Here is a 12656-nt window from a genome sequence, read left to right as displayed (position 1 = left end):
TTCAGGAACGAAACGCCCTCATGTTGCTCAGGGACGCAAAACAGCGCTGTGACTGTGCTTGGAATTATTTTTGTTGGCGAAATAGAGCAAAAAGAGGAAATATAGTGTCTAAAACGTAAGTCTCTTAATATTAACTAATTTTTTATTGAACAGTTGTATAAAATCAATATCACATTTGTAATCATGCTGATTTTTGGAGGAAACATCTTGTGTCTTGTGATATTGATTAACTATATCAGGGATAGGCAACGTCGGAGTGCCACTGTCCTGCAGCTCTAACCCTTAACCCTAATCAAACACACCTGAACAAGCTAATCAAGGTCTTCAGGATTAACTATATGAAATGATGTAAAGGCCCCATATCTTGAATTTTGTGATGCATTTTAATAGACTGAATCATGCCGTGAAAGAACGCACTCTAAATGCGCACGCGCACTAATCTAACCTAATAGACTTCACGTCATGTATGCGTGCACTCTCTGTAGGTGTGTTTTGTTTGGATTTTGCAATACACTCGATAATGTCAAACCACATGTCGGAAAACAACAATTACGAAATATGTAGATTCGGTGGCGAAGGCTGTTACCTGCAAACTCCGTCCCACAGGCTTTAACAGTGAACGCAGCGAGAAAGGAAAACTTGAAATCGCATCATATGACCCCTTTAATTAGATATTTGTGTGATACATGAGCTCTGTCTTCCCTCATTTTAGAGGTGGTTTCTATGCATGCACCATGCATGCACTCATTGGTGCTCATTGTGATCCAATCATTTTAAAGGGATATTATAAAATCTTTTTTTCTGTGTATTGATTTATTAATATTATTATTTTTATCTAGGTGTAGAAAATACATAGAGAAAATAGCGTTGGTGTTGGTGGTTTTCTGGGGCCTTAGTTGCTGAGATGCCTGCTCCTCTTCTGCTTCCTGACTGGGTGGTTTCAGAAACCCTCAGCCAATCAGATGCGTTGTGAATGTTGTTGGTCTCTCTCTCTCTCGCTCTCTCTCTCGCGCTCTCTCTTTCTCTCTTTCTCTCTCTCTCTCTCTCTCTCTCTCTCTCTCGCTCTCTTAACCTCAACACCCCCTCCTCCCTAACCAGAGCTTTGGAACAACTAAAAACACAATCGTAAAACAGCTTGTAGTAGCATAAACGATGTTTTTTTTTTTTTTTGTTACTGAAAGGCAGCTGAATATAACGTGGTATCCAAACACACTCTGCCATTCAAGATTCTTTTGTCTCTTGTTTCTGTGCACCCTTTGCAGCCATTTTAGCTCCTGGTTGAACAGTTTTTTAAGGTAGTTGGCAAGGGTGGGTGAGTCATCTTGAAAACAAGCTGGCAGAGAGAATGCAGTTAAATAAAATTCCATTTTCACATTTGTGTCTGGTGATACTGTCACAAATGGTCAGCGGTGTTTATAGATCTAAAAGGGTCCATTTTTTTTATTGAATCTTTGAAAAATGGTATTAAAGTGGCCACAACGAATCCCATTTGTGTTGTAAACCGCAACAGGATAACCCCCTACTCACCTGTCAATCAGTCATTCGTGTAAAAAAAAAACTTTTTAACTTTGTTGGGTACTTGTGGCTTAAAAAAAACACTGTTGTCCTATTGGATTGGAAAATTAAATTAGGACAAGTCTGTATATATGTCTAAACATGATGTCATGGGCATGGAATATTTCTAGTATCTATAGTATATCTCTGATATCAGGGTATTTCCTGCATTAACAATTTTTAGTCCAAGCCAGATTTAGTCATTCTGTCATGTCCTGTTTTGCGCTTTTATATAGGCCCTCTCTTGCCTTTTTGTTTTTTCCTTTTATTACAAATTAACTGACAAGTGGTCAATGAGTGTAGGAGTGAATATTATCTTTCAGATGAGCGAGACTTTGATGTGCTATCAAAGAAAGTGAAACTGAGTTTTCACTAAAAGCAAAATTGAATTTTCACCAAAACTTATGTTTTATCTAACAACCACAGATTTTTAAAATTAAATATGACATGAGTGTGGTACTTAAATTTTTTTTTTCTTAGTGCACAACTTACATTTTTCACTTGTATTAGGGATGCATCGATACCAATACTAGTATCAGTATGCTCATGTACTTGTTCTGCCAACGATTTCTTCGATTTCATAATCGTGCAATAAAATCGTCTGCGAATTTGTTTTTTTTTTGCGTAACTTGTCAGTGAACTACGGCTCTGTGTAGTAAATGCTGCTCCATCTGAAAGCACGTGATGATGATTTACTGCTGATTACAGAACCGGCATTACTAACAAAATGCGCATGACAATCGCATTCGATTAATCGTGCAGCCCTATCTGCCAGATATGTCAATAGCAAAGATATAAGGAGAGAGAGAGTGTGTACTTCTGTTGAATTCTTTTCAATGCTGATTGCTCCCACACACACCCGTCATTTGAACTAAAACTAATTTATATATGTGAGAAAAAACATTAGCTGTTACGTGATTTATGTATAACCAGCGGTTCTCTAAATGATTACTCGTCCAACTCATTATTAGCTGTCATTCCTGAAAATGACGTGGATATCAACATGCAACACCATAGATCATGTGAAATACCATGCACATCCTTTCACATCCGTTTAATGTATGTTGGAATAAATAAATCATGACAACAACTTCTGACATCCATTGTTTAAATGTTTATATTTCAAGAACAAACTGAAAAAGCATTGATGTATTGTACCTGATTGCCTGTATGTCCAATTAAATCGAGATCTAAATTGAATCAAATCGAAAGCTTGTGAATTGAAATCAAATCATGAAATTTGTCATAGTACCCAGCCCTTATTGTTACTGTCATTTTATTTTATTAGAGCCAATTGACTGTTTAGCACTTAGCCTAGTTATTTGTGGTAATGTATTGCTACTATATGACAGTCACTTTAGAATTTGCTTCCAAAAAAGTTGAGAAGCTTGTACAAAGACGATTTTTTTTTTCTTGTATGCTGACAGAACTGGTTGAGTATTGATAAGAATTTTAAAATTAAGAGATTAATAAATTACATGCAGCCTGATATAGCAATCTGATATAGAATAAATTTTTCTCATATAAAACCTCATAGAAATGCCTTGACTCACTCCATTGTATTCGGAACAAATTTAAATTAATATTTAATTGTCATATTGATTCTTTTAAAGTGAACTGAAAGTGAAAGTGAACTGACATGTGGCCAAGTATGGTGACCCATACTCGGAATTTGTGCTCTGCATTTAACCCATCCAAGTGCACACATGACGCAGTAGTGAACACACACCCGGAGCAGTGGGCAGCCATATTGCTGCGGCGCCCGGGGAGCAGTTGGGGGTTCGGTGCCTTGCTCAAGGGTCTCACCTCAGTCATGGTATTGAAGGTGGAAGAGAGAGCTGGTCATTCTCTTCCCCCCACCTACAATCCCTGCCGGACCTGAGACTCGAACCCACAACCTTTGGGTTACAAGTCCAACTCTAACCATTAGGCCACGACTGCCCCATAATAATTGTCTGGCCATCCTGCTATAAAGTGCATTGGAGGTGTCTTGGCTGCAATTTTCTCCCATCTCCACACATGATCTGTGGCCCTCAACCAGAGTGACCATTGTGTTCTTGGTCACTTTATTTGCCTTCTCCCCTGATTTCTTAGTCTTGCCAGCTTAAGGCAGAGTCCTGGGTGTTCCAAACTTCTTCCATTTAAGAATTATGGGGGCCATTGTGCTCTTGGGAAACTTCAGTGCAGCAGAATTTTTTTGTAGCCTTCCCCAGATCTGTCCTGACACAGTCCTGCCTGCAGGCAGATCCTTTGACCTCATGGCTTGGTCTTTGCTCTGATATGCATTTTTTTTTTTGTATAGACAAATTATGTCCAATCAATTGAATTTGCCACAGGTGGACTTCAATCAAAGTGCAGAAACATCTCAGGCTGTATCTGAAAACTGATAATTGCTGCCTCCGCAGGCATTGTACGGAGGTATGGTGACAAGGCACATCTGAATCAAGTGATCGTGTGACATACTGTCTGCTGAGAAACCTGTATCTAGTCGATTTTTGAAGGCAGTGTAGAAGTATTCTTCACTGCCTATGATGTCTCACTATCGATTCTGTGACAGTTCGTTTTAAAAACGGCATCTGAAAGTTGCAGTTGGTGGGCATTTTGTGTAAATGAAAGTTATTAATAACTTTATTTAAATGTTCATGTCATTTCTAGCATGAAAATAGTATTGTGCTAATGAAATATACGCTTAGTTATCAACAAAGTTTCATTTTGTTGTAGATCATTAAACTGTTATTTTACTTCAGAAGCACTTTAGCATAAAGGCTTGTTCACACCGGGACGATTATCGCTGACGTTTAACGCCTCGTGACTAAACAAAGGATCAAATGAGCCTCTCGCTGACTCTCCATTTACTCTTATCTGATTGGTTCAATAAACACATCATACGCCAAGACATTAATCTTCATTTAATTCAAGATCGTTCTTGCTGTCGGAATGGTACTTTTAACATACACAGTGCCCAAATCTGCTGCATTAAGCCTTGCCAATTGTTGCATATTTTTCAACAAGCGTTTCAACATGAATGATTCGGCTTGACTTTTTTTTTTTTTTTTTTTTAATGACATTTGACGACTATCCTTTAAAACGTGCAGCTAAATGCAGTTTAACTAACATGATTAGAGATTGTGTATTTGCTGGGGAATATCAATCTATGTTTAGCTTGCGGGACACTTGTTGATCTCTGAGTCTAAACTCTAAAGTATAATTTAGGATGAGCAAAAGACGGATGTTTAGCAAGGTTTAAAGATTGGTTTTATTAGGTCTGCAGTCTCACCATTTTAGTTTTTTCCGTGCATAAAGTAATTCTTCTACAGCACTGCTTTTTAGTAATTGAGGGTGACATGAATTATCTCAGCTGGCCCACTTGAACTTACACATATTACACTTAATATTAAAAAAATGTATGGAATGAATGTAACTTTTAGTCCCACAGACCTTTCCCATCATATTGTTCTTCCCTTTCTTCTCTTGCTGATTTTCTTCAGTTAGCAGAGTAAAGATATGTACCACAGTTTAGCAACCAGAGACTACATTTTACAGTAATCATGTTATACACTCGAGTGCTATACAAACCTGCATGTTCAAACCAGTATGAATGGTGTATAAAAAAGCCAGCTGAAAATTTTGTATCTAGCAACAGAGATATTTTTTTTGTGTGTGCTATCAATTTCGCACGTTTTAAGGCTGCATTTACACATATGACATGTACTTAATCCTCTCTCCCTCTCTGTGGTCTAGTAATCACACTGGGAGTCACCACACCTGAGACACCTTACACCGATATGGCTGCTGGATCAGAGTAAGTTTCTGTTATGAGCCCTTTTTTCCATCAAAATGGTTCTGCTTGCGGGTTCCTGGTCGGTGCTTATTCTCAACCTGAATCATGCGTTTCCACAGCAGAAAATTAGTTTCAGTATACTTTGGACTAGGGCTGGGCGATATAGCTAAAAAATTGATCAACGATATAATGTTTCATATCATTCGGTATCGATAATTATTGACATTTTTTTATAACCTTTTTTAAAACAGAGCAATATAAATTTTTTTAAAATTTAACCACTACTTTTAAATTAAGCCAATTTATTGATTTATTAAAATATTTTTTGTTTTAACAATCAAACACAAAATAAAAATTAAATATCTAATTTCTAATGTTTTATATGCAGATTAAATGGGTCTTAAGGAAACTTTTGTCTTGTCTCCCGAGGCCACAAGAGGGCGCAATGAGCAAAACAATGCAGCGCATTTAATTGTCAACGCAAGGAACTAACTCTATAAAAAAAACGTGCGTGTCTAAATGAACAAAACAGCATCATGTATTTATGCATTGCTTAATCCAAAGTCACTTATAGCACGTGCCTATATCGTGCGCTATATCGAACATTTTTTCTATCGTTATCGAAGAAGGTGTACCATCGATAAATATCGATACCGTTTTATCGCCCAGGCCTACTTTGGACTATAGTCACATAACACTGCAACAAAACCTGTTATGTCAAGCCTGTGGAAACACAGAGTAAGTAGCCGGCTGGGCACTGGCCAAGAATTGTGTCTGGCACAGAACATGCACCATTTTGGTGGAAAAGGAGTAGTGAGGGTTGTTTATTTAGTGCATTTTTTTTTCTCCATGGTTAAGAGTAACTGTTACATTAAGAGAGAAATATGAAATTCACTGGCACCATTTTGGTGGAAAAGGAGTAGTGAGGGTTGTTTATTTAGTGCATTTTTTTTCTCCATGGTTAAGAGTAACTGTTACATTAAGAGAGAAATATGAAATTCACTTTGGAGTTCTGTGAAGGCAAATGCATTAGTTTAGACTGAGAAAAATAAGCTGAATCATTTTGTCTTGCATGTTAGCCTGTATAGCTGGGAATACCTGATTCATTTAAAAATGATTCATTTAAAAATGAGTCACTTGCACATGCTGAATGGCCAATCAATCAATCAATACTAAAAATTCACAGGTGCCATGTCAAACACTCAAGATAAGATTTCTCTTTGTTTAATGTTTAGACAATTTTTTTTCATGATGTTCTGATGATGTGCTGATTTCCCCCCACACTATATTTATTTTGGATCACATTTGTTTTAAAAATATCCTAAAAAATGTGATTGGCTGAGTTGAAAGACTAAGAGGACATGATTATTATCCAATCAATTTGAACATGGTTTCCATAACCACCACCTCTTTTCTTTTGAACAAGGTACTTTTTCATTCCTCCTGACTGCCAAAGGCAGTGCTAAACACTAGTGGATCATTGTGGCACCAGCCAGATAGAAAATGCCAAAAACATCATTGTGACAACAAGCCAAAAATTATAAGCTGCAGTAGCTCAGCACTCAGGCTCTTTTGCTTTCATGCCTTCTAGAGATTTTTCATACTGCAGCTTTTTGAAGTTGATTATTATGTGTCTATTTTTTGGAGGTGCTGGAGATGGTGCTGTTTGCAAATATTTTGGTCAATATTGACACATAGTTGTTATTATTATTTAACATGAAAGTCTTATATCACAATGAGTCATTTTATTTCACGATGGTTAGATGTCATGATATGATTTTTTATTTATTTTATTTTTTTTTACAGGAAATAAGGTTTTTATCATGCCAAAATTTTAGATATCATTCTTGGTAACAATTCAGATGCGACAGCAATAACTAGTATTATTCAATTCATTTCAAGTCACTTTTTTTATAGCGCTTTTCACAATACATATAGTTTCAAAGCAGCTTTACAGAAATGTAATGTTTTTGCATTACAGTTAAGAGTTACAGTTAAGATACAAGTCATGTGGTTAGTTAACATCACATATTAATTTAATCAGAAACAATGAACACCTAAGGATGAGAATCCTTAGAATGTAGAAACAGAAAAGCAAATGGAGATGAATTAGTGTAGCTGTTGTTTATCATTTCAAACAAAAGACAATCATTTGCATTTGATCAGAATATAACTACAGTACAATGTTATGAGATGAATTATTAGACTAATCTAAGTAAAAATAAAAATCTGCAGTTATTGAAGAGAAGTAATGACATACAGTCACTAATAAAAACAAAGAACCAAATTACAAGCAATAGGAGAACTAACTACAACTGAAAAGATACAAATGAAATTTCAGTTTTCAGGTAGGTCTATCTAACATAATTATGAATACAGAAATTTAATTGAGAATAAATGACTACATAGTCATCACTATATGAATTAAACTTATGTCGAGTCCAATATATTGATACATTTAAATTTATCTTGGATTAAAACAAGGCATAATAAGAGCATCATTGCCAAACAGCATTTCACACAATAATATTTTTATAATCGTTTTATATATCAAAGTTTTTAGTAGTTTTTATAATTGTTTTATATATAAAAAATAATTTGATTTAACGGTCAGCCATAGCTGGTGTTAACCATTTTGATGCAGCTTGTCCACTAGTCTGAGTTTTATTTCTGTAGTGCATGTGCACCATGGCTGTTTTGTGATACTCCACCTTATCTGCAGAAGACAGTAATCTTAATCTGGAGTCACTTAAAGGGAATCATTTGTTTGTACTTTTTACTTAACAGATGATGTTTTGTTTTGTTGCTTTGTAAAATATCAAGGCAAAAAGAACCAAAAGAAGTCAGTGTGAGATGTTAAATGTGCCTTTACAGATAGCAAGCTATCTGAAACACCAGGTTGTTTCTGGAACATGCTCAAAAGCTGGGTCTATTTGTAAATGAGAAACAGCATATTTTTTGGGATACCTCTGAATTCTCTTACAATGTCTGTCAACCTGTTACATTGCTTGGGAAACCAGCATTTTACAGATCCAATTCTGGTTTAGTGTTTGCAGCACGGAATAGGCTACTTCTACAGGTTATAGGGATACTGCATGGCCTTGATGACCTGGTTCAGGTGTGTTTGATCAGAGTTGGAGTTAAAAGGGAAGGTCACACTACACTTTTCATTCCATTGACTTTCATATGCATGCGAATGCAGGAGACGCAAGATCATGAGATCATGCAAATTTCGCTGCCTTCAAGTTTGGGTTTGATGAACTCTCATTTGCAAATTCATATCACATGAAGACATATGACCAATAGAAGAATTCTGCTCTCTTAGCTGAATTAAAAGAATGCAAACTTTGAATCTGCGAGTTTGCATGCTCAGTTTAGTGTGATTGTGGCAAAACATGGTAGCTCTCCAGGAGCAGGGTTGAATTTGTGAATTGATAGTGGAAATGGTTGGAAATTCTGACAACCAGTGTCAGACAATCAGGTAGCAGAAATTTGTTTCAAACAGGAGAATTGAGGCTTCACTCAGATATAGTGCAGAGGTCCACTGAGGCAGATGTGGAACTTCTCATCCGAAGTGACCACTCAAGGAACGACAAAAGGAGTCTAGCCAGCTGAGGCAGGATTTGCTTTCTCTTAAATGACTAAACGTCCTACTCAGTTACCCCATATCCCACTTTTATATTACACAGTATCTTCCTGTACAAGCACAGAGTACTCTGTGGCACCTTGATGGCCTGCTGATCCATATTATCTCTACTCCTAAAACTTTTAGGGGGTAATATGGGGCAGCTTCATTTGTAAATTTCATCTTCTTTCAAATGGATGCCTGTGTTTGGGTTTTCTCCAACAACTTGAGTGTGGCATTGCGTCCAACCTTTTTCTAGTACAGTGGTTCTCAACCCTGTTCCTGGAGGCCCCACCTGTTGATCTAGGTCCATTTTTTTAGGAAAACATGTGCTTTGTTTGGTGGGGCTCCAGGAACAGGGATGAGAGCACCTATTCTAGTGGATTGTGAACCTGCTGTTGTTCACTCCATTACTACCCCTTGGGCAACCTCCACATGATTATGCTATGCTTCAGGTTGGGATCTGTTCTCTGGCTGCCACCAGTCTCAGACAGATCAGTTGTTTGTTTGTAACACTAATGTTTTTAAGGGTCCTCCCATGTCAAAGCAGAGGCCATTTGGATTGTGAAGGTTACCACTCAAGTCTGTAGAAAGGCCCAGTGGCTCATACCTAGTGGAATCACTTGTTATTCCACTAGAGCTGCCTCTTCATCTTGGATTACCTTTGCAAGGAGTTTCCTTAGTGGACTATGCTTAGTGCATCATTTTAGTTTTTCTATTTGCGAGTTCTGCAGATCAATATGTTTGACCTTAATTACTTTTCAAGTGAGAGGCATTCCTTATGACTGTCTTGTTATGGGCCATCCACTAGTTCTTAGCACTATTTCTGGTGGGCAGGAGGAATGAAACAACAGTTGTGGGTTCTGTTAATTACAGATGATCACCATAGTTCTTTGTCACTCTGAAACCTCAGAGCTTATTTTGTGATGTGATTTTGTTGATATATCCACTCAGTCTATCTTATCTGACTGGCGCTGTGATGATCCACTAGTGTTAAGCACTGTCTCTGGCAGTCATCTGGAGTTTACAAAACCACATTTACATATATAACTAGCATTTTATTTGCCAGCTTCTCAAAAATCTTTCTTTCTCTCAGTCCTGAGTCAGTTGAAGCGAGCCCAGCAGTAAATGAGAAAAACTACTCAAGTCGCAGCTGTGGGAATGCACAGAGTCATGGATATGGGGGCCTTCCCTATGCTGTAAGTTGATTTTTATTCTTGTTTTAAATTTTTACAAATTAAGGATGGACCTTTTTCACATTTACGGGTTTCTCAGCAGCGGAAGTCATCATTGTTGGGTAAATTTCTATAGCGGTGAATGGGAGACTACAAAAAAATATTTTTTTTAGCATTCCCTTTTGCTCAAATTGAAGAAGAAAAACTCTACAATAATGTTTTCATGACTTTCAAAAAGTTAAGGATGGACCTTTTTCACATTTACGGGTTTCTCAGCAGCGGAAGTCGTCATTGTTGGGTAAATTTCTATAGCGGTGAATGGGAGACTACAAAAAAATTTTATTTTTTTATTTTTTTTAGCATTCCCTTTTGCTCAAATTGAAGAAGAAAAACTCTACAATAATGTTTTCATGACTTTCAAAAAGAAAAAAAAAATGGAAAGAGAGACTGATAACGGCAGTCAGAAGAGAAAACAATGTCAAATTTACCTTCACTCCCATAGACGCTGTATTAGAAACAACCTCACAGTAGTGGTAACTAGTTTTTTGTAATTTGATGCAAAGGTAATACAATACAAAGTGTTATGAATGTACTTACAATTTAAAAAAAAATATAAAAAACTGCAGGATTTGTGATGCTGATGACCATTAAAATGCAATATCACAGTCTGTGAAAAGGGTCCATTAAGTGATATTGTCATTTTAGCCAATGTGTAACCCAATAGCACCTCATTAATGCATGTAGGAGCCGAAATGTGTTTTAATAAGGTGATATGTTATTCTCATTTTGACCACTGAGTGGTGCTGTGAACGATACAAGATTTTAGTATATAGTTAGCCCTCCTACTGCTGTAGGTAGGTATTTGACCCAGAAAGGCAAAAGGTTTTTGACCATATCGCAAAGCATAGCAACGTAGCGTAGGGACACGCAACATGCGACAAGTGCGAAACTGCTGGACATTGTAAACTTTGCTTTGGTGTATATATTGGATATTGAACTTGACATTATTCAATTTGGTGTTTTGTGGAACCAATAAACTGTGTATGTTGATGCAACAGAAGAATGATCATCTCATTCATTATGGAGACATGCAATAAGGAAGAAAACAACATTACATCAAACAAAGTAAGCGCGTCAAAAACCTTGGCTTGTTGAACTTGGCTTGTTGAACTTTGCTTGTTGAACTTTGTTTGGAAACTTTGACACGTTTGGATACAAAACAAAGAGGACGCGGTGTTAACGGGAGTCGATGGATTTCGTCTGTGTTGGGGAGTACTTCTGCAGTTATTTATCACTGTAAAGGACGTCACGATGCTGGATTTATGACTTCTAAAGCCAGCTGAGGATCATCTAATGGCGCCCAACACACTGAGGCTGAGGTATGTGAAGCGCTACACTGTTTAATGGCTTTTAAGTTGTGTGCACAATAAAAATGCAATAAAATGTCTGTTCGCGATGCGGGCAGATAATAGACTTTGGTATTGACTGTCTGTTGCAATGAACTATTAAAAATAGTCTATACCTTATGGAGATTCGCGATGCAACGTCGGATAAAACTGTGGGGTCTGGTGTGTCAGCTGCTAGTAAATCAAACAGTGTGGTTAGCAATGTGGAAGTACAAACTGAAAAACATGTGGTAAAGCTTTCGTTTAAAGCATTATCTGATAAATTAGATAAGTTGCAAGCTGTCAGAAAAGCCAAGCTGAATAAGGCAAATAATATAAGAAAATCCTTGCAAGGTTTTATTCAGAAGGGTAACAAATTACAGGTACAGAGTGCACTTGAAGAGCTCATTGAGATATGTGATAATGCAAAAAGCATGCATGAGTCTATATTGGGTTTACTGCCACCTGATGAAAGGGAAGAACATGAAACGTGGTTTAAAGCAAAAATGATGATTAATGATGAGTGCATTGCTGATGCAAACCAATGGGTTTTGTGTAATGAAGGTAATGTGTTTGTAAGAGAATGTGATGTTAATGATGATGGCATTAATCCAAATGATAGTTCGTCTAATGTTGATAGTAGTAAACGTTAAAAAAAAGCAGCAAGAGCAGTAGTAGCTACAGCACCTCATCCTCTGCAAGGATAAAAGCAGAGGTAAATAGAGCTGCACTTGTTGCTTGTGTTGCAGCTTTAAAGAACAGGCATGCCCTCAAGAAGCAGGAGCAGCAGTTAAAAAGGAGAAGGAAAAGGAACAGCCTGATTTGGAGGCTGAACTAGCTGCATCCACTGCTAAGCTGGCAGTGTTAGAGATTTTTGAACAAAAAAGAGCTTCTCAAGGGATCTGCAAGTGTCATGAATTCCCACTAAGAAAAGGAAGGAAAGAAAAGGTAATCTGGCCATGGGTTAAACCCTATGGAACAGGAATACAAATCTGGAGCAGGGAAAGCAGTTCAACAAAGTGTCTGTTTACTACCAGCTGGCCAAATAGTTGATGTGCGACCTAAAACAAGTGAGTTGGATTAACACTGCTACAAGCCAAAAGTATGGATTTAATAAACAATGGCAAGCAACAGTT

At 37.2% G+C, this 12656-nt stretch overlaps 1 protein-coding gene across 5 annotated transcripts in view; it reads left to right on the top strand.

Annotated features, from left to right (window-relative positions):
* Positions 1–5298: 5298 nt before the first annotated feature.
* LOC107691483 (SET domain-containing protein 5-like) overlaps positions 5299–12656 on the top strand; it is a 30798-nt gene continuing 23440 nt past the window's right edge. For 3 of the 5 annotated variants that reach the window (XM_016490086.1, XM_016490085.1, XM_016490084.1), the window contains exons 1-2: positions 5299–5356; positions 10057–10159. In XM_016490086.1, the coding sequence (XP_016345572.1) occupies positions 5340–5356; positions 10057–10159 (120 nt within the window). In that variant the 5' untranslated portion in view covers positions 5299–5339. Of the gene's footprint in view, positions 5357–10056; positions 10160–11193; positions 11515–12656 lie in introns of those variants that run through there. The other 2 variants (XM_016490088.1, XM_016490087.1) reach the window with 1 other exon arrangement.

The sequence above is a fragment of the Sinocyclocheilus anshuiensis genome, unplaced genomic scaffold (assembly GCF_001515605.1).
Source record: "Sinocyclocheilus anshuiensis isolate Anshui unplaced genomic scaffold, SAMN03320099.WGS_v1.1 scaffold634, whole genome shotgun sequence".
In the NCBI taxonomy this organism is placed as follows: Eukaryota; Metazoa; Chordata; class Actinopteri; order Cypriniformes; family Cyprinidae; genus Sinocyclocheilus; species Sinocyclocheilus anshuiensis.
The sequence above is the reverse complement of the archived record's forward strand: the minus strand, read 5'-3'. Positions and strand labels throughout refer to the sequence as shown.